The 23,146-nt window shown below is 40.9% G+C and overlaps 1 protein-coding gene across 1 annotated transcript; it reads left to right on the top strand.

Annotated features, from left to right (window-relative positions):
- Window positions 1–19,133, top strand: LOC117526586 (tudor domain-containing protein 7B-like). The gene is made up of 6 exons (XM_034188644.1): window positions 1–21; window positions 10,741–10,947; window positions 14,773–14,908; window positions 16,084–16,204; window positions 18,719–18,842; window positions 19,014–19,133. Exons 1-6 carry the CDS (start codon window positions 1–3, stop codon window positions 19,131–19,133), a joined length of 729 nt encoding a protein of 242 aa, XP_034044535.1.
- The last annotated feature ends 4,013 nt before the right edge of the window (window positions 19,134–23,146 follow it).

Here is a 23,146-nt window from a genome sequence, read left to right as displayed (position 1 = left end):
ATGGGGGACTGTGGGTGGATGGTAAGCACTGACATGGATCATCGAGGTCTGAAGACTTCGGTGAATTTTGTGGGAAATTCAGACATTGCAGCAGCAAATGCACATGTAGGTACACAGAGAGTACAGATGTGCACAGAGACTTACCAGTGGAAAAATCCAGTATTGTATAAGAATGTATTGTGACGCCACAGCTATAGAAAAATACCACTAAACAAGTGCGGTTCACATCAAAAGTGGAAAACCTTGGTGTCACTGAGTTAAAGTCAGACAATCCTAAAATCACCTGGGGGTTTCACTGATGAGCTCATCTACCTGCCTGAAGAGTTGAACTAATTAGAAACAACTGGTTTAGTGGGTGGATGGAACAAATATGTGTTTGGCTTTTCAACCCGGTTTGACTATTCAGTGGCAGGCACCAGGTGGGAACGAGAGGCTCCATAACAAGGGTACAGGAGGGTGCCAGTTATTATTGTAGGGGATGGGTAGTCATTTTAAGAGTGCAAACAGGTGATTTAATAAGGAAGTGTAACGATCCAGGTCACGAATGCAGAGTAACACCAAACAAACTCACTTTTTATGGTGTAATTTAAGTAATTTGCTTCATTTCAAATAAAGTTACAGTTAACTCAGCAATTTTCATTGAATCAATACAACCAAACGGAGCAGACAACTCATAATGATGGATGGAACGGCTTGACACCACTCTCTGTTGTAAGAGAAGTCGGACTCAGCTCTGTAAGCAAAGTGAAATGAAGCAATGCTTCATAATAAGTTGGTCTCGGCTAATACACTCTTCAGATAGCAAGCTGCAAATCAGTTTCTACTATAACAGACAAACGTGACTGAGAGTAATTATACAGTGCCAGAAATCTCCCACGTGTTGGCCTATTATGTTACATGTACAAGAGCTGTCGTCAGTACATGTTGGCTTGTATCAAATAGTTCTCAATCTCAAGCTTTTAAGAATCTGGAAAGATTATTCGGTCACACGCTATCCTAAAGTCCCCATCACACATAGCAAGATTGTGCAAGAACCAGGCCAGCACAGCAAATATTGCCATAATCGGACACAATCAGGAGGGAAAGAGGCGTGGTCAGCAGTGTCAGAATGCAGCCAGACTCCCTCGTTCACACCTGCACAATGGCATCCAAAGCGTATGCAGACAACAGTTAGATGACACAGACTGCCGTCAGACAGCCATAAAAGGTGCTGAAGACTGCCCGATGTCCAAACGTCCAGGTGGCAAACATGGGAGCGGAGTGGGAGGCAGCACTGTGTTCCTCTTTTCATAGTCCCTGCCGGTGTAGCAGACCGAAGGGTCTACCCCTAAAAATCGGTCCCCCTTTTGCATCTGCGCATGTGTCATTTTGGACCACAACAGCACATCTGAGACGGAGTCTCTTCACTCAAAGCAATCAAATGGATAAATGAGATTATTAACCATCAGATGATAAAGGTAAAACCTCTTAAATCATTATAAAGTCAGTTCTAAGCAAAAACGAGGCTGTTTTAAGCAGAAATGAGGCAAAATTCCGCGATGCATTGAAATGTCCGATGCGCAGTGAACGTATCAGCAGCAGCCCGTTTAGCAGTGCTCTGATCTATCCACCACCTTTTATGATGAAATAATGCAGAATTTATGTGGAAATGATTGTTGTACAAAAGCTTCAAATATCTGTCGCTGAGATAGATGATGACTGGAGTGCAGTTTGACGCAGAAACGAGGTGTTAATATATGAACTGTGATGAGGGGGGCCAGTTTTTAGGGGGACCGTTCGGTCTGTCTCACCGGTACTGGAAATCAGAGTACAATCAACGTATGGACCGGACTCATGCCATATGTGTCAAAGCCGGCATGGTGCGGTCACTCACTCACTCACTCATGCAATCACACCTTCACTTGTCTTCCCAGCGCTACTGACCTCATGTGCATGTGCGTAGAGCAGGTGGTGGACTGATGACATGATTGCTGGGTGGGTGTGTGCGTGCGCGTGCATTCATAACGGGTGAATGAGCAGCTATGTGTGTGCACGGGGCACGCCTTGCACGTGTGTGCCATTGTCACTGCTGGCAGTGGGCCATGCTGTCCCATGTGTCAGACGCAGCCTTTCCAGGGAACTTTAATTTCTTTTTTTGTGTTTTGGCTCACTTCAGCAGCACAGCACAACTCTGTACGCCGCAATGGTTGAATTATCATGTGGGATTTATTTTTGCCATGGTTTTCAGTGGTGGGCACAGTTCCGCTAACCGCTACTTATCAAATCTAACGTTTTTGTTATTGGATTAGCTTTTCAGCGAACTTCAAAAACCATCAGCGGACCAATTAGCTTCCACTAAATTTAGTTTCGCTAATTTTTATTCCGCTAACATTTTATTTGCTGGCATAGTAAGTAAAGCCGAACGGTCAAAAAGATTTGTAAACCCTAAAATCACACGTTACTTTTCTGTTGTGTTCTGCAGCAGACAGACAGCCATGAGGAGCTGTCTGAGCTCAACCCGACCCCAGCAGAAAGGGCCTGGATACTACAATTAAAAAAAATAATAATCATTTTCCTTGACAGCATACAGAGCCCCTGACATGAGGCTGAAGTCATGAAAAGCAAAGGAGATTTGACTTACGGTTTATTTAAAAGCCAAGCTAATTCTGGATGGTTTATTTACAACCCCAATTCCATTGAAGTTGGGAAGTTTGTGTAAAATGTAAATAAAAACAGAATACAATGATTTACAAATCCTCTTCAACATATATTCATTTGAATACACCACAAAGACAAGATATTTAATGTTCAAACTGATAAACTTTATTGTTTTTGTGCATCATGAGAACGATGAGCAAAAATCCCAGAACTACACGGAGAGACCTGATGAATGACCTGCAGAGACCTGGGACCAAAGTAACAAAGGCTACACACTACACAGAGAGGGACTCAAATCCTGCAGTGCCAGGCGTGTCCCCCTGCTTAAGCCAGTACGTGTCCAAGCCCGTCTGATGTTTGCCAGAGAGCATATGGATGATCCAGAAGAGGATTGGGAGAATATCATGTGGCCAGATGAAACCAAAATAGAACATTTTGGTAAAAACCCAACTCGTTGTGTTTGGAGGAAGAACAATGCTGATTTGCATCCCAAGAATAGCATATCTACTATGAAGCATGGGGGTGGAAACATCATACTTTGGGGCTGTTTTTCTGCAAAGGATACAGGACGACTGATCTGTGTTAAGGGAAGAATGAACAGGGCCATGTATCGTGAGATTTTAAGCCAAAACCTCCTTCCATCAGTGAGAGCATTTGAAGATGCAATGTGGATGGGTCTGCCAGCGTGACAATGATCCCAAACACACCGCTCAGGCAACGAAGGAGTGGCTCCGTAAAAAGCATTTCAAGGTCCTGGAGTGGCCAAGCCAGTCTCCAGACATCAACCTCATAGAAAATTTGTTGAGGGAGTTGATAGTCCATGTTGCCCAGCGACAGCCCCAAAACATCTCTGCTCTAGAGGAGATCAGCATGGAGGAATGGGCCAAAATACCAGCTACAGTGTGTGCAAACCCAGTGAAGACTTACAGGATCTGTCATTGCCAACAGAGATTGTTACAAAGTGTTGAGTTGAACTTTTGTTATTGACCAAATACTTATTTTCCACCATAATTTACAAATAAATTCTTTAAAAATCCTACAGTGTGATTTCCTGGTTGTTGTTTTTTTTTTCCCCCTCATTTTGTCTCTTGAAGTGTACCTATGATGAAAATTACAGACCTCTCTCATCTTTCTAAGTAGGGGAACTTGCACAATCAGGGGCTGACTAAATACTTTTTTACCCCACTGTATGTTTACCACTGTGTTACATCACCTTTCCTTCTAACAGCACTCAATAAGCATTTGCGAACAGAGGAGTCTAATTGTTGAAGCTTTGTAGGTGGAATTCTTTCCCATTCTTGCTTGATGTACGACTTCAGTTGATCAACAGACCGGGGTCTCCGTTGTCGTATTTTGCGCTTCATAATGCGGCACATATTTTCAATGGGTGACAGGTCTGGACTGCTGGCAGACCAGTCTAGTACCCGCACTCTTTTACTACGAAGCCACGCTGTTGTAACACGTGCAGAATGTGGCTTGGCATTGTCTTGCTGAAATAAGCAGGGACATCCCTGAAAAAGATGTTGCTTGGATGGCAGCATGTGTTGCTCCAAAACCTGGATGTACCTTTCAGCACTGATGGTGCCATCACAGATGTGTAAGTTGCCCATGCTATGGGCACTAACACACCCCCATACATCACAGATGCTGGCTTTTGAACTTTGCATTGGTAACAATCTGGATGGTGTTTTTCCTCTTTTGTCCGGAGGACACGACGTCCATGATTTCCAAAAACAATTTAAAATGTGGACTCATCAGACCACAGCACACTTTTCCACTTTGCGTCTGTCCATTTCAAATGAGTTTGGGCCCAGAGAAGGCGGCAGGGTTTCTGCATGTTGTTGATGTATGGCTTTTGCTTTGCATGGTAGAATTTTAACTTGCACTTGTAAATGTAGCAAAGAACTGTAATTTGAAAATATGTAATTTTTTTTTCATTTGTAAAACAAAAAAGGCATCTGCAAAACTGAAAATTAAGTCTGACTGATACAGCACACCGAATGGCAACCATATGACAGTTGGATGCTATTTACACGAAAACTGCCATCCAGTAGATAGCAGTGTTCTATGCATTTTGGGGCAAAATGTCATGGTCGCCATTCAGTGCGCTGTATCAGTCAGACTTAAACAGAATTTTCAGTTTTGTAGATGCCTTTTTTTACAAATTAAAAAAAATTACATATTTACAAATAGATTTGTACACACACCAATTAGCTAAACTGCAGGATTGTCTTACAGACATAAAGACATGGATGACCTCTAATTTCCTGCTTTTAAACTCACATAAAACTGAAGTTATTGTACTTGGCCCCACAAATCTTAGAAACATGGTGTCTAACATGATCCTTACTCTGGATGGCATTACCCTGACCTCTAGTAATACTGTGAGAAATCTTGGAGTCATTTTTGATCAGGATATGTCATTCAAAGCGCATATTAAACAAATATGTAGGACTGCTTTTTTGCATTTACGCAATATCTCTAAAATCAGAAAGGTCTTGTCTCAGAGTGATGCTGAAAAACTAATTCATGCATTTATTTCCTCTAGGCTGGACTATTGTAATTCATTATTATCAGGTTGTCCTAAAAGTTCCCTAAAAAGCCTTCAGTTAATTCAAAATGCTGCAGCTAGAGTACTGACAGGGACTAGAAGGAGAGAGCATATCTCACCCATATTGGCCTCTCTTCATTGGCTTCCTGTTAATTCTAGAATAGAATTTAAAATTCTTCTTCTTACTTATAAGGTTTTGAATAATCAGGTCCCATCTTATCTTAGGGACCTCGTAGTACCATATCACCCCAATAGAGCGCTTCGCTCTCAGACTGCAGGCTTATTTGTAGTTCCTAGGGTTTGTAAGAGCAGAATGGGAGGCAGAGCCTTCAGCTTTCAGGCTCCTCTCCTGTGGAACCAGCTCCCAATTCAGATCAGGGAGACAGACACCCTCTCTACTTTTAAGATTAGGCTTAAAACTTTCCTTTTTGCTAAAGCTTATAGTTAGGGCTGGATCAGGTGACCCTGAACCACGTAGACAGCTGGGGGGTTCCCATGATGCACTGTTTCTTTCTCTTTTTGCTCTGTATGCACCACTCTGCATTTAATCATTAGTGATCGATCTCTGCTCCCCTCCACAGCATGTCTTTTTCCTGGTTCTCTCCCTCAGCCCCAACCAGTCCCAGCAGAAGACTGCCCCTCCCTGAGCCTGGTTCTGCTGGAGGTTTCTTCCTGTTAAAAGGGAGTTTTTCCTTCCCACTGTAGCCAAGTGCTTGCTCACAGGGGGTCGTTTTGACCGTTGGGGTTTTACATAATTATTGTATGGCCTTGCCTTACAATATAAAGCGCCTTGGGGCAACTGTTTGTTGTGATTTGGCGCTATATAAAAAAATTGATTGATTGAATATAAATAAACCGTCCAGAATTAGTTTGGTTTTTAAATCAAACCGTAAGTCAAACCTGCTTTGCTTTTCATGACTTCTGTCACATCAGGGGCTCTGTATGCTGTCAATGAAAATGTCTCTTCCTTACAACAGTGGGCAGGGCACACAAAGACAGTAACGCTGACTCATTTTTTGTGTTGGGATCACCTTTGAGTCTACTCAAAAGCATCGGCAGTGCTTAAACTCAAAACTGGCTTGTCAGTAGCAGACTATGGAAGAATAAGAGTGCCAAAATGAAATAAATGTTATTAAATAATTACTTAAATGTGTCATTAATTAAATAAACACATCATTAAATAATTACTTAAATGTCATTAAATAATTAATTAAATGTCATTAATTAAATTGAGAATAATTACTTAAATGTGTCATTAATTAAACTGGAGTAAAAGTGTCGAAATTAAATAAATAAATATATCATTAAATAATTATTTAAATGTGTCATTAATTCCTTAAATGTGCCATTAATTAATTAAAATTGGAATTAAATACATAATTATTTCAGTATTTAATTATTTCACTATTGAATTAATTATTTCATGGTCCCTGTGTTGCAGTGCATCATGAATTAATTACCAAGCTTACCAATTGTAAATAATAATTAAAAAAAAAAACTGCCATGTGCTATCAAGTTATTAAATGTTTACTAAATGTTAGTGTCATTGACAAAAAATTTTAGATCTCAAATGAGTGATTCTTCTCATACTCAATATACACATATAACTAACTATATACAGTACAACAGAACCAGGCCAATATACTGTTTACAGCTGTGTGATCCATGTGCAGAGGTGTGCAAAAGAACAGAGGTTTGATTCTTGGGGTGAATTCACACTTTAATATTTAAAAGAAGACAAAAAATGATGCTTTATTCAGCAAGAATATAGTCTTTCAAATCAAGTCATGCCTGGAAGTCGGTCATCACATAGTAGTTGGTCCACAGCCGGTTGACTGTCCCAGACAAGGTCAGAGGAAGAGCGCGTTCCCAGACACAGTCAGAGGGAGCGTGCGTTCCCAGACACGGTCAGAGGGAAGAGTGCGTTCCCAGACAAGGTCAGAAGGATAGCGCGTTCCCAGACACTGTCAGAGGGAGCGTGCGTTCCCAGACACGGTCAGAGGGAAGAGTGCGTTCCCAGACAAGGTCAGAAGGATAGCGCGTTCCCAGATACTGTCAGAGGGAGAGCGCGTTCCCAGACACGGTCAGAGGGAAGAGTGCGTTCCCAGACAAGGTCAGAAGGATAGCGCGTGCCCAGATACTGTCAGAGGGAGAGCGCGTTCCCAGACACGGTCAGAGGGAAGAGTGCGTTCCCAGACAAGGTCAGAAGGATAGCGCGTTCCCAGACAAGGTCAGAAGGATAGCGCGTTCCCAGACACTGTCAGAGGGAGAGCGCGTTCCCAGACACTGTCAGAGGGAGAGCGCGTTCCCAGACACTGTCAGAGGGAGAGCGCATTCCCAGACACTGTCAGAGGGAGAGCGCGTTCCCAGACATGGTCAGAGGAGTGTGCTCCCAGATGTGATACTCCTTCAATCTGTGAATGGCTCCTTCCACAAGAATTCGAAGTCGGGCAACTGCTTGGGTTTTCAGAGCATCTTCTTTGCTGAACAGTAAAAATTATCTGCACATTTTAAAAACCTTAATACTAATGGTCACAATTTTCATTTGAAATGTTGATTTTGTGTCATGCCCACCTGTCATCTTGAAGGGTGGTAAAATCTTTATCCAGCTCCTTTACTTCAGTCTCCAGCTGCTGTTTGCAGCATCTAGTGCACCTGTATGAGACGAGAGAAAATAATGAAAATGAGAAAGCTTTCTACAGCTCAATATTTACATTTACTTGCAAGTGTTAGACTATTACTGTTAATATTACTTTTACTTTACTACTTTTATTTTACCATTAATTATTTATACATGGCATTTTAGTAACTACCTGTATACTATGCTGGCTGGATGATGTAATTTTTATTTTATTTACTGAAGTGTGTGTGTGTGTGTGTGTGTGTGTGTGTGTGTGTGTGTGTGTGTGTGTGTGTGTGTGTGTGTGTGTGTGTGTGTGTGTGTGTGTGTGTGTGTGTGTGTGTGTGTGTGTGTGTGTACATATATATATACATTTTGTATATTTGTTGTGTATGTTATGTCTGTCCATGTTGCTGTGTTGCCTTCTTGGCCAACTCACTCTTGGAAAAAAGATTTTTAATCTCAATGAGGCTTTTACCTGGTTAAATAAAGGAAATATATACATATATATACAAATAGATAGATATAGATATATAATTTACTGATAAATCAAATACAAATAAAATGGGTACTATACAAAATCCTGAAACATCTTTACACATAAAAAATAACAGAACAGAAGGGGGTTACTGTAAATTAATTATATACAAGAAAAGAAAAAATACAATTTTACGATAAAAGAAGCTAATCTTGAGGCATTATTGGGATCAATCAAAGACACAAATAAAACGTGGCTGAGGAGCTGAATGGTCGTGTTGTCCACTTCGTCCTCACACAGCACCTGATGCACTTTTTTTTTCTTTTTTTTTTAGACTTTTGTCACTCAGAAATGAGTGAAAGCTGAGGTTTGTTTGTTTGCTGGAAGTGCAGAGCGGCACGAGGCCAGCAGGACCTTACCTTTTAGTGTTTGCAAATAAAGTTAATTTTGATGGAGTATCTAAGCCACCGTAGGGGTGAACAGCGCCACCCGGTGTATAGGAATGTGTTCACCAGCTCTGCATCAATCCATTTTCTGGAATCAATTTGCCGTGACTTGATGTTGCTGGGTAACCAAGTATTAGAAACCCGCCCACTGACTTTGATGGCCTAGTTTGACAGATATGACGCACTGCAACACAAGGAACATGAAACAATTAATTAAATAGTGAAATAATTATATATGTTTTTGACCATGTAATAATTAAATACTGAAATAATTATTTATGTATTTAACTCCAATTTTAATTAATTAATGGCACATTTAAGTAATTATTTAATGATTATTTATTTAGTTTTGGCACTTTTACTTCTCCAATGTAAATTAATGACATATTTAAGTAATTATTCTCAATTTAAATTAATTAATGACACATTTTTTTAACCATTTAATGATGTATTTATTTAATTAATGACATTTAATTAATTAATTACATATTTAAGTAATTATTTAATGACGTATTTATTTATTTAATTTTGGCACTCTTCCTCCGTATGTTTGTTTTGTGTTGTTTGGTTGCCATGGGTAACACCTGACGTAAAAGCGCTCTGACGTCATTTTCCACTCAGCAACGGTTAACACTTTAGTTCACACAACTAGTTCGCAGTTGGATGCGCTTGGAATAGCACTAATAACGACATCTTCACCTGTTTACAGCAAAGTAAGACTTTCAGACCAGCTAACTTGTTTACGGGTTTGTATGACTTTTATTACTTGATCATAGTCACTGGCAACCTCCAGTCATACCTTTAAAAATAAATTACAAAATCGGGTGCAGCTACATTTTTAACAGTTTTATTTATTAATTGCAGTTTGTGTTTCACTTGGAGGGGGATTTGTCTGATGATACCTTATCAGGAGTAAAAATAAATCAAGAAGGCTTCTGATACTAAAATCACTGTAAACATTTGTTTACAGTTAAACTCAACAATTCTTTCCTGAGTAATTGTTTCAAAAGAAATTATTTTAATATAGCCATTATTTATTTATTTATTTGTTGTAGGGTTTTTTTGTTTGTTTCGTTTTGTTTGGTTGCCATGGGTGACACCTGACATCAAATCGCTCCACCGTCATTTTTCACTCAGCACTGGTTAACACTTAGTTCACACAACTAGTTAGCAGTTGGATGCGCTTGGAACAGGAATAACAACTGGACATCTTCACCTGTCTACAGCAATGTAATTTTTTTTTTTTAACTATTCGCACCATCCAACTTGTTTTCTGTTTATTTGCTTTTACAGTTCCAGAAAGAACATATTAGTTGTCATTGGCAACTTCCGATAATAAATAAATAATAATAAATCAAGCACAACAGACACCTTTAATAATTATTTCCAATTACTGTGAACATTCAAAATCTCTTTCTCTGAATTTCGGGTAAATTGACGCTGTCTGTGGGTCCGTTCAAGTAAATAAAGACAGAGGCAGACAGGGGACATTTATTCAGATACTGTAACTTTGCTGGTTAAAATGCATTGAATTGAGCAGTATTTTAGACATTAGATTTTTTTAAATAAAAGAATGTAGAGGATTTGTCAAATAATTTATCTGTTTTAAATTTAAAGTCACATTGAGACATTTAATGTCATGTTAAAATAATTTGGAGAAATTAAAATGATATTCCACCAAGTAACTGCAGATTTACTCAAGTTTTACTTTATCCATCAGTGGAGCATAAAGGCCACGTTCTATATGTGACGTGATGCAGATGACAGTTTTCACTGTCTCCATCTGCAACTTTCATTTTGTCAGTTTCCAATTTCAATTTCTTTTTTTTCTTTTTTTCTTCATTTATATAGCGGCAAATCACAACAAAGTTGCCTCAAAGCGCTTCACACAACCCCTAGAGCAAGCACACAGGCGACAGTGGTAAGGAAAGGAAATAATGAATAAATGTTTCAGCTTGTTTGTTTGTTGTCTGTTTGTTTCTTTATCTCTGAATTTGTTTTTCCACAGATGGAAGATCTTGAACTTTTTCAGAAGACTGTCCGAGCCATCCTCCAGATGAATAAGGGGCGACTGTCACTGACCCAACTTAAGTCAGAGTACAAACTGCTGACTGGAGAACACGTCGCCTTCAGACAAATGGGACACAGAACGCTGATGTCTCTGCTCCTCAGCATGCCCTCCATCATCCACATGCAGCAGAATCGATTTGGAGAGGTTTGTGATTTGTTTGGATCAAGTGATCGACTTGATCAGTGTCTGTCAGCCACATTTCAGAAAGAAAGAACTTTTTTAAACAGGCAAATTTCTGCCAAACACACAACACACACACACACACACACACACAAAGTAACGTTTAGAATTCACAACTGAAGAATTTGCATCAACCCCCAAGGATCATTTTCACTGGTCTACAGCCAGAATCCTCTGAAATAAAGATATTCAAAGTTCACTAATTTTGGGCCACGGAGAATGAAAATGTTTAAAATTGTTGATTGGCTGTAGTTTTAAGAAATGCTACCACTGTGCTACTAAGGATTAATATACGAGGGCTGTCAATAAAGTAACAGTCCTTTTTATTTTTTTCAAAAACTATATGGATTTCATTCATATGTTTTTACGTCAGACATGCTTGAACCCTCGTGCGCATGCGTGAGTTTTTCCACACCTGTCAGTGACGTCATTCGCCTGTGAGCACTCCTTGTGGGAGGAGTCGTCCAGCCCCTCGTCGGAATTCTTTTGTCTGAGAAGTTGCTGAGAGACTGGCGCTTTGTTTGATCAAAATTTTTTCTAAACCTGTGAGGCACATCGAAGTGGACACGGTTCGAAAAATTAAGCTGGTTTTCAGTGAAAATTTTAACAGCTGATGAGAGATTTTGAGGTGATTCTGTCGCTTTAAGGACTTTTCACGGTGCGAGACGTCGCTCAGCGCTCTCAGGCGGCGTCATCAGCCTGTTCAAGCTGAAAACCTCCACATTTCAGGCTCTATTGATCCAGGACATCGTGAGAGAACAGAGAAGTTTCAGAAGAAGTCGGTTTCAGCATTTTATCCGGATATTCCACTGTTAAAGGATATTTTTTTTAATGAAAGACGTGCGGACGGATCCGCGCGTCGGGACGCAGCCGACGCGGTGCGGCGGCACAGGAAAAACACCTCCGTGTTGATAACCATTTGTAAAATCCAGGCGGCTTTTGATGGCTTTCAGTGGAGTGAGTATATGAGAAATTGTTTAACAGGCAGGACATGTTCCAACTTGTCCTTAAGGCTTTCAACAGAGGTGTTTTTCCTGTGGCGGAGCGTCGCGGCGGCTGCGTCCCGACGCGCGGACCCGTCCGCACGTCTTTCATTAAAAAAAATCTCCTTTAACAGTGGAATATCCGGATAAAATGCTGAAACCGACTTCTTCTGAAACTTCTCTGTTCTCTCACGACGTCCTGGATCAATAGAGCCTGAAATGTGGAGGTTTTCAGCTTGAAACAGGCTGATGACGCCGCCTGAGAGCGCTGAGCGACGTCTCGCACCGTGAAAAGTCCTTAAAGCGACAGAATCACCTCAAAATCTCTCATCAGCCGTTAAAATTTTCACTGAAAACCAGCTTAATTTTTCGAACCATGTCCACTTCGATGTGTCTCACAGGTTTAGAAAAAATTTTGATCAAACAAAGCGCCAGTCTCTCAGCAACTTCTCAGACAAAGGAATTCCGACGAGGGGCTGGACGACTCCTCCCACAAGGAGTGCTCACAGGCGAATGACGTCACCGACAGGCGTGGAAAAACTCACGCATGCGCACGAGGGTTCAAGCATGTCTGACGTAAAAACATATGAATGAAATCCATATAGTTTTTGAAAAAAATAAAAAGGACCGTAACTTTATTGACAGACCTCGTATAACCCTTTTGCTGATTTTTAAAGTGTTACAAGAAGAGAACAGGTGAAATATTACACAAACAGTCAGAGAAACAAAAAAAAACCTGTTTATGATTTTTCATGAAAACTCTACTGTTAATCTGTATACATAAAGGGCTATGTCTGTCTGTCTGTCTGTCTGTCTGTCTGTCTGTCTGTCTGTGTGTCCAGGATAAACACCAAAACTATAATATGTAGCCATAAAAACTATATATATTCTGAATCATGACATGGGGAACAAACTGGTACCATTTTTTTAAAAGTTGAACTGAAAATTACCCCCAAAATAGCCATTTATGTAAGACCATACAGTGTTGTACCATGTGCTTTTCATGCTGCCACTTCTGTCTGTCCGGGATAAACTCCCAAACTATAATATGTAGTCCTAAAAACTATATATATTCTGAATCCTCATGACATGGGGAACAAACTGGTACCATTTTTTTTTTAAAGCTGAACTGAAAATTACTCTCAAAATAGTTGGCTGTGGGTATGACCAGACAGATTCAAATTTCCAAACATACTTAGGCTGAGGCTGTGGGTATGGCCAGGCAGATTCAAATTTCCAGCTCTGTATATGTGTTGGCCATCTCTGTTTATTTAATCCCTTCCTTCAGCTACTTTATGTTCTCAACTGTTAAGCACCTGACTGTCCTGTACAACCCAGTTTGCCTTCCTGTCTGAATACATTCATTTTATGTTTCTAAAATTGCAATGTAAAAACAGTGAAATACACCACTACCTCAATTTTGATTCATTGATATTTACATTTACTGTTACCTACCTTTTGTGTGTAATTTTGTTACAGATTTGATTGAAAAACAAAGTCTGCATGAAGGACTTCAAATGTGTTTGTCTTTTAAACAAGTATTTCCACTTATTTTGGGGAGTCCACCTCTTATAGTTCTGCTGGACAAACTTTAGCCCATTAACTATTATATTTATAAGACATCAGTATTACAAAAACAAATGTTGGGCAATTGTTTTGATTAAAATGATTGGCATTTGGCTTATGTCTAAAACAGGTTAACCCGGGCAGCGCCGAGTACCCCAGCTACTACAATATAATTATGTCACAAAATGTAAAACCTTGTATATCTTGGAAAAAGTAGCCAGTTAGCCATTGTTATTGTCATATTTGAATTCAACATGCCAAAATCCATAATAAATAGCACATTATATTTCTGAAGCAGACAACTTCTAAGCATTTGTATACGATTGTTTACTATTAAATGTGATTTTTCTTGCCTTTTGTTTTACCGACATTAATTGTAAGACTCAGAAATCTAAAACAGAAACTCCAATATAAATAATATCTGTTCTTAATTTTAGCAGCATATTACATTCCTTTTATTTGAGGAATAAAATAATTTCTGACCATTCTCTTGTCAAACATAAGCAACTTCAGGTTGATTACATCAACTCTGATCCAAAAACTACATGGTCTACAAATCAAACTTGTATCAAACCCTGTAAACTCACTTTTAAAGTTTCTTCTGGAAAGAACTGAACCAAACCTCTGAATGCTGAAGTCTTTATTAGATGATGGAAGTTGGGATGATTCTCTGTAAATGGAAGAAATCAGACTTCAGTCACATTAAGCAAGTGATCCTGTGAGATCCTAAAGGAAAACCAAAGAAAGGTCAAAACAAACTGACTGAAGACCTGTCATGTGTCCAATGGCGGACCTATTTCTACATTATATACTTACTGCCTGTTGAATATTTTTCACATCAGAATTAAATTTCCAGTTTGTTTACTCACCATCAGATGCTGAAGGTTCCAACCTCACACAGAGGAAAGTGATGAAATTGGGACTGTAGCTTCTGTTTCACAACATATCTATAACACAAGGTGCATAAAATAAACAGCTGGCAGCATAAAATTATGAAGATTAGCTGAAATACTTTGACAAATGAACTTGATATGCTGAAAGCAGCAGTTGGTGTCTCACATCTAGATTACAGCCAACATGTCAAAAGAAATGTTTGTGATTTTTAACTTACACTGATAAAACAATATGTGCCATTATGACACCATCCAACATCCATATAATTACACCAAATACTGATATTTTACTGCTGGTCGTGGTCGTGGTTTATACACATCAATGTTTGTTTTTGACTCTTTTGCAGATGATGTGTTTTTCGTCCACTGAGCCCCAGACTGCCAAGGTGAGAAGCCTTCAGCACGTCTCAAAGGAGATGAATCGACCACACCAGATCAACACCAGTGTGAGGGTCAGACCCGCTGCACCGCAAGTATTCAACGGTAAATTTTGGTTTTGGAATATAATCTTTTTAAGGGTAACTGTGGGATTTTTCAACCCGAGCATTATTTTTATACATTTTCAGTTTCAACATTTCACTTGGGACAAAAACAATTTTAACTGTTCCATTGTGGAATTGGAACAATGTAATGGTACGGGGCAAGCTCAAAGTTAACCCCTTAATGTCGGAACCGAATCAGCAAAAGTCTAATCAGACACACCTGGTTGGCTGAAGAGACTTTCTGTGGATGTACACGTGTGCATGCTTTTCTCAGTAAACGTCAAAAAATGCTCTTTAAAATGAAGGTGGCCAAGTGGTTTGTGCACTTGTTTCAGGCGCGTAGGGTTGTTGGTTCAAGGCCACCCCAGCAGGTTTTCCATGTCATGTGGCCTTAACCACTGAATCACATACAGCTCTATTGTGGATCTGCTGTGACGACCCGAGGACAAGGGAGAAATGTGAAGAACTTATAAAATGATTGTGCGTTAATTCACCCTCCTTTTACTTTGCTGTCGATGCTGCACACGAAGAAATTACAAGTCAATTGTCACTGAGGGGCTCGTTCTTCTGAATGATTCTGGAAACGTCTTGAAAAGTTGTGCGTAATCTCAGAAACAAACAGATAAACGTATCTGAAAACAAACTCCTTTCCAGCTCTTTCTGCTGCTTGTTGTTTATTGTACATTTTTCTTTCCATTTGAATCATAAGTGACATTTCTGGATTAGAACTGAACAGACAATCAAGATGTTCCTGAGTCAGTCACTCTGAGGTTCGAACCCCTTTTCAGGAAAAAACAAAACATTCTTCATATCCATGTTCTTAATTTTTATACCGTATGAATGTTGTATGTGCAGGTTTGTCTTAGAATAAATACAAAATGACATTAAAGTCATGACAAAGGTTTTCAGACAGTTTGGAAAAGTCTGTAAATCTTTTGGTTTGGTGCTTTGCATAAAACAACCCTGAGCCAAATTTACCTGATACAGCTTTAAACCTGAGGAAATGTTTGTGTGCAACTTCTGAGTCCAGGAGAGACGTGGACATTTATTTTGTCAGTGTGTTGTTATGTTGCCACCTTTAATTGAATTATTATTGTTTGATGGATCAGATTTCTGAAGATCTGTAGAGTCAGTAGTCTTTAGCTGAAGACTGTTTCTCTCTCTTTCTCTCTGCAGACAAACCTCAGACCCCTCACAGAATGTCCACCTCCAGCAGACAGAATGCCAGTGTCATCGTGACGAGGGACATCAGGATGGTCCCGACAGAACGCCGGTCCTCACTCCCGTCTTCAGCACAGTGAGTAAATTATGTGATTTAGAGTTGGACTTACACACTTGCTTTGTTCCTTGTGTCTTTTTTATGACTTAGTAAGAGGACTTATTGTGGGCATGAAGACAGTAACAGCTACAGCAGTCTGACGTTTGACCATATTGACCATGACTTCACCCAAATCATTGACCTCTTGCTGACCTAGGCAAGGCGATTCCAGAGTCTAACTCACATTTGCTACGAATTCATTCATTCATTTTTGCCAGTTATCTGGGTCATGTGTCAGCAGACTAAGCAGCTGAACGCAAACTTCCCTGTTCTGACCTTTAACCCCCTTCTGGAGAATCCCTCTATGTTCCCAAGCCACCTGGAGATAAAATCTCTCCAGTGTGTCCTGGGTCTTCCCTGTGGCCTCCTCCCACGTGCGTGGGAGACTTCATGAGGGAGATGACTAGGGGGCATCCTCAGTAGATGCCTGAACTACCTTTGTGGGCTGCTTTCAGTCTGAAAGATCCATGGCTCTACTCCAAGTCTCTCTCGTTGTTGAAATGTCTCACCCTGTCCCTGAGTGTAAGGCTGGAATACCGTACAAAGGGACATTATTTCCCTTTTATCCATGATCTTGTTCTTTCAGTCCCTACCCAAAGCTCATGAGCATTTGAAGGTGCTGATTGTCTTCCTAGTCGCTTCATGTTGGGCCTCAAACATGCCCAGTGCGCATCAGAGGTCTCAGTCTGACACAAACAGAATCACATCATCTGCAAAAAGCAGAGATGTTATTCTGAGATCACCAAACTGGACACCCTCCAATCTCTGACTAAGCTCTGAAATCCTGTCCATAACAAAAACAAAAATCACAAACAGGATGTTGTGTGTTGGGGGGTTTGGCTGGACATTTTGGTGTTGTTTTCTTTTCTTTGCTCTCCAGGTGGTATGCAAACTGGTTTTTGTCTGTGGAGAAGGTACTGGCAGAAGAGTCCTTCACCCTCATCAGCATTATTGACTGCACTTGTGGAGGATGTTCACGTGCAGGCCTAATGACTTGCAGTACCTGTGGATGATGCTCACGTGCAAACTTAAAGACTTTCAGCTGAAGCAGATAATGAGATGGCGTTCTGCATTTAAGCCATGAGTGATTCGAGCAGAATTGCCGGGAACTCGACCTTGTGACGTTCGTTTGTGAGACGCTGAGGACCGCGCCAGGGTTTGACACATCATGCCTGTGAAGGAGGACGGGTGAGGGACACATGCTGTCAGCACACATCAGAGGTGATGATTGTCTGAATAAGTGTTAACAGTAATTTGGTATTTTCTTACGCAGTATATTTGAACATTGATGAGAATTGTGCAGTTTGCTTCTCACTGCCGTGGCGTACGGAATGATGATCCTCCACCTGTTGTGAGAAGCTGCTCATTTACATAAAGCTTAAATTCAGACCTCAATGTGTTGCTGATAGTGTGTGCCTCTGAAGGATATTTGTTGTAGCTCTGTTGACTTACCTCACCTTTTCCATCCTTCACAGAGTCAGTTTGTCGTATCCACCTGGGGGGTGTTCGGCGGTGAGTCTGGGTCCAGAAGCGTCGGGCTTCGATCCATTTGGGCGCTGGAGAGCGCGCCGTCCTTCACTCCGCCAGACAACTGCACATTTATGTTGTACACCAATTATTGCACAAGAGGGAAATAAATTTGTTTTGTTTTTGGAACCGCTTTCTGGTTATTTAGTGCTGGGTTTGGTCAGACGTCGGTCCGCTCCTCAACCTGCGTCTGCACATAACACAGGATTGTTGAGAAGGGACAGCCCTGGGACAGTTCACCAGCCACAAGACACAGGTCCAATGAAGTGGCAAGAATTTGGACACAGTCTCAACTTTGGTTGCATGGAGACCCAATTGTGACTTGAAAATCAAATTCCTTTACCTTGACCTTTGACAAAATTAATTATTTCAGGGCAGTTTCAGGGTCAGCTTTCATTGACTTGCCAAGTTTGGTAGAAATCAGTAAAAGGACCTGGGAGGAGTCAGCCAACAATGAAGGGAAGACATGAGGTCAGGAAAATGTGAACTTGCTGGTCATTTCCAAAAACCACCTGCAAATGTGTCCCAAGTTTCATGTAAATCAGACTAAGAAACTTGTTTTTTTTTTTTTTTTTACTTTTAACAACAGTGACCTTCACCTTCATCGATTTAATCTGACCTGGGCAATTCCAGAATCCACCTCCAAATGTGTGCTATGTTTGGTGCACAAAATTTTGACCTTTCACCCCATTGACCTTGACCTTTGCCAAAACAAACCCTTTAGTGGCAACTCCCGCAGCTGACTGTCATCCACATATCAAGTTTGGACAAAAGTTCAGGTGATGGTCTGATGTTTGAGGATAAATCAGCATCTGTGGGGAACAAGAAGAGGGAACAGTGAGGGAGTGAAATAGCTGAAATGTTGAATTAAAGCTGAGATGAAACTCATGTCACACACAGTGAAGTGATGGTAAAGTGTCACAGAGAGAATCATCTGATGAAATCTTTCCTGTCTTCCTCCTCCAGCCCTCCTTCCTCCCCTGCAGCTCTCAGCCCAGAACTGAAGCTGAAGCTGAAGGAGCTGCTGAGGACCTTCCCTCATGGACTTTGGGCCAAGGTGCTGCCAAAGGTTTTCCAGGACAAATACAAAGTAAGTGACATTCTATCTGCTTTTACCTTCTTCATCAGTCAGAGCAGCTGTGATCAATAAATGACTTTAAAAAACACCACGTCATTAAAAACAGACTTGAGTGTCTGTGAGAACTCTTCTGAAAAGTTACCTGATGGACTTTCAACTCTAATATATTTGTATCTTTTCCAGACCAAGCTGCCTGAAGACATCCTGGAGAACCTCGATCTCCTGAAAGATGTCTGTGACATCATCTGTCCACAACCTGATGACCCCAAGAAGATCATCCTGTACAGCAGGATCCCCCACTGAAGGACAGCAATGACAGGAGGGACTTCTTAAAACCCACGCTTGAAGACATTTTTTAACATAGTAATAATGTGTAGTTCAGGATCATCACTTTTCTACTCTTTGATGTTAAACTTATTTTCTTAAAGAGCTGCACAACTGTAACATATTTGTTCATCTTCTCACAGCAGCATTAATGTAACATTGACTTATCTTCAAATACACATTGAATTACTTTCCTTGATCACTGTATTGCAAATATTTCTTACTTCAAATAAAAATATCATTTGGAATGTTTTTGGTCTCCAGTCACTTTAACTAAATAGGAGAAGATTATTAAAATGATTCAGATGGCAAAGTAGCACAGAACTTGTTGTGTGGCTGGGGTGCCTGGCTGGCTTTTGTTTCTGTCTTCTGTTTTCTGTCTTCTGTTTTTCCTTCCAGGTGGCATGCGTTCAGGACTGAGTGGTGGGTGGCTGAGTTATTAGGACCTCACCCTGATCACCTGAGGCTGGTCATGTGCAGCTCGTCAGGACTCACAGCTGTGGTGCATCTATATGGATTGGGGCATGGTTGCATTTAAGTCTGGAGTACACAGTGTGTATTTGCCAGAGACTCGACCTTGTGACCAGATGGGTGAGATCGACGTTCGGAGAACCATCTCATCATCATGGACGCAGAGACCGTACCAGGTTTGATGTCATGGTCTGTGAAAGAGGAGGGGTTGAGGTCTCACGCTCGTCAGCACACTTCCTGAGGTACTTTAGGTTTTGTGACTAACATGAGTACAGTCAGTAGATGTGGTGTCCCTCACACCTTATTATATTGAGCTGTTATGTTAGTCGTTTAATCAGCTCCCACTGCAGTGGAGAATTGAACTGGGTGTTCCATGCCTGCAGGGTGGGAAGCTGATTGGTGATTAAGCCAGGAAGTGTTTGCTGATTATGTACACCTTTGAGTGGTCTCTCTGTGTGTGGAGTGGTGGACTCACATGATGGTTTCTTCTTTCACAGACTCGGTTGGTCGCGGCCACCTGGGGGGTGTCGGCGGGGTCCTTGGGTCCGAACTGTTCTGGCTCCGGACCGTTTGTGCTGCTGGGAGCGCACCGTTTTTCCACCTCGCCAGACCGCGCACTTATTTGTTATTAATTAAGCACTCACTGTTATGTCATTAAATTCTGTTATCCTTTGAACCGTGCTCTGCTTATTTTATACTGGGTCCTAATGTCAAACGCTGGTCGGTTCACCGACTGCGTCCGACACATAATAGTACTCGGGTAAAGGCCTAACAGTGAAGTCCAGGACCACACGTACAACATCATGGTGATGAACCCTTGTTGGACGGCCCCCATCAACTTTTGTTAAGGGCCCCTACAGACTCCAGAATTCCCACAGTTCTCCTGGTGTCTGAGTTTTCTCTGGGCACTCCAACATCTCCACATCTGGAGTTGGTCCTTGTGCTCTGGACTGTGGCTGCACACGGCTCCTCCTGGTTGGATTGTGTCTCACTGTAATTAAGATGGTTAAATGCAGAGGACATATTTCATTATATGGATCCATGTGCTGACACACTCTTGTTCTGTGCGACCTGTTTTGTAGAAAGAAATTTTGGCGTCTCATAAAATATCTGGACTAACCTGTGTCATTATTGTATGATTTGATGGTGGTTCTGAATTTTTGTTTTTTTGTTTGTTTTTTTTTTTCTTTGAAGAGTTGATTTTACTTATCTGGGAATTTTTTATCAACATTAATTTAGGAAATGAAGCTTCAGTATTTTTCCAACAGCTTGAAAGCATTTCTTGGAACAATGCTGAACATTGTTGAAGTCGTCACTCAAAAAAGTAATGTCACATGTCACTCGCGACTTCAGAAATGATTTTACTTTACTTTCAGTGAAAAGTAACTCATTACTTGTTACTTTTGCATTACTCAGAAACAGGCTGTAGCCAAACAAAGCTACGTGCACTGCACACAAGGAACAAATTCCGATTGTTAAACAGAGCCGGCTCCAGCCCTTTTGGTGCCCTGTAGACAATGTACAATGACATCACACACAACACGCGGTTTTGTGTAAGCAGCCATACTGGACTGCAAGTTCCACACCACAGTATGGCTGGTGCTGGATTGTCTGTGGTTGGACAAGCGCATTTTTCTGATATAGCTAAAGCGCTCAATCCTGATCAGAAGAGGTATTTAGGGAAAATACAGAGAATCACTGTGGATCCCTACAATATTTCCCTCAGACATTCACCAGTTTTATCAATTTTGAACAGAAACCAGACGTGCAGTATTATATCCAGACATTTTCAGCTACTTTATCAACACTCCTACACACTTCACCTATTCTCTTTGCACTTTATATAGAACCTTTGGCACAAGCAATAAGAGAACATTCCCATATACAGGGAATTTTGATAGTTTCAACTCAGATATTGAACTAGCTAATGCTCTTAATTGTTTTTTTAATCATTTTAACAGTTTTAACAATCCGATTTTAGCAAGGAAACTCAGGAACTTGGTCTCAGGCCCCGTGACCCCTGGCATTTTTCCTTTAACCAACAGGATATTGAAAAAGCCTTCCTTAGCACAAAAGTACACAGGAGTTATGGTCCAGACAATATCTGCGGCCACTTATTAAAATCTTGTGCAAAAGAACTGAGCCCAGTTTTTAATCATATTTTTAACCAGTCTTTGGAAACACAGCATGTTCCCAAAGTGTGGAAAGATGCTGTTGTGGTCCCAGTTCCTAAATCCAGTAATCCCACAACTTTGAATGATTTTAGGCCTGTTGCCCTAACATCAATTCCGATGAAAATCTTTGAGAAATTGGTACGGTCTGAAATGCTAAAAAACACTATGCATGCACTTGATCCGTTACAATTTGCTTACAGGCCTAACAGAGGGGTGGAGGCCGCCACACTCACTCTGCTTAATTTGTTTTTTAGACATCTGGAGGGAAGTGGGTGTCATGCCCAGCTTTTATGTATTGACTTCTCCTCAGCTTTTAACACAATTCAACTTTGTATTTTAACCCAAAGGCTTTTAGAACATTTTAATCTAGGCAACAATCTTGTGGGCTGGATTTTAGACTTTTTAACAAACAGAACACAGAAAGTCAGAGTGAATGGGATTTTATCAAACACTGTGTTCTACTGGCTCGCCACAAGGGTGTATGCTCTCACCTTTGTTATTCATTTTTTATACCAGTATGTCAGAGCACTTAAAAACGGGTTCATTTTAAAATACACAGGTGACACAGTGATTGTCAGTCTGCTGGACAATGAGAGCAGCCACAGCCCTGAAGTTGACCATTTTGTTAAATAGTGTGAGGACTCATATCTTCAGATCAATACATCAAAAACTAAAGATATGGTCATTGATTTCAGGAAACATGGTAGCACACCTGACTGTTATGTGCAGACGCGGGTTGAGGAGCGGACCTGCGTCTGACTGAACCCAGCGCTAAATAACCAGAAAGCGGTTCCAAAAACAAAACAGTTTTATTTTTCTCCTGTGCAATAATTGGTGTACAACATAAATGTGCGGTTGTTTGGCGAGGTGAAGGACGGCGCGCTCTCCAGCGCCCAAATGGATCAAAGCTCGACGCTTCTGGACCCAGACTCACCGCCGAACACCCCCCAGGTGGATACGACAAACTGACTCTGTGAAGGATGGAAAAGGTGAGGTAAGTCAACAGCTACAACAAATATCCTTCAGAGGCACACACTATCAGCAACACATTCAGGTCTGAATTTAAGCTTTATGTAAATGAGCAGCTTCTCACAACAGGTGGAGGATCATCATTCCGTACGCCACGGCAGTGAGAAGCGAGCTGCACAATTCTCGTCAATGTTCAAATATACTGCGTAACAAAATACCAAATTACTGTTAACACTTATTCAGACAATCAATCACCTCTGATGTGTGCTGACAGCATGTGTCCCTCACCCGTCGTCCTTCACAGGCACGATGTGTCAAACCCAGGCGCGGTCCTCAGCATCTCACAAACGAACGTCACAAGGTCGAGTTCCCGGCAAT

Source organism: Thalassophryne amazonica, chromosome 15 (genome assembly GCF_902500255.1).
Source record: "Thalassophryne amazonica chromosome 15, fThaAma1.1, whole genome shotgun sequence".
Classification (NCBI taxonomy): domain Eukaryota; kingdom Metazoa; phylum Chordata; class Actinopteri; order Batrachoidiformes; family Batrachoididae; genus Thalassophryne; species Thalassophryne amazonica.
Note: the sequence above shows the minus strand (reverse complement) of the source record. Positions and strands in the feature narration are given on the sequence as shown.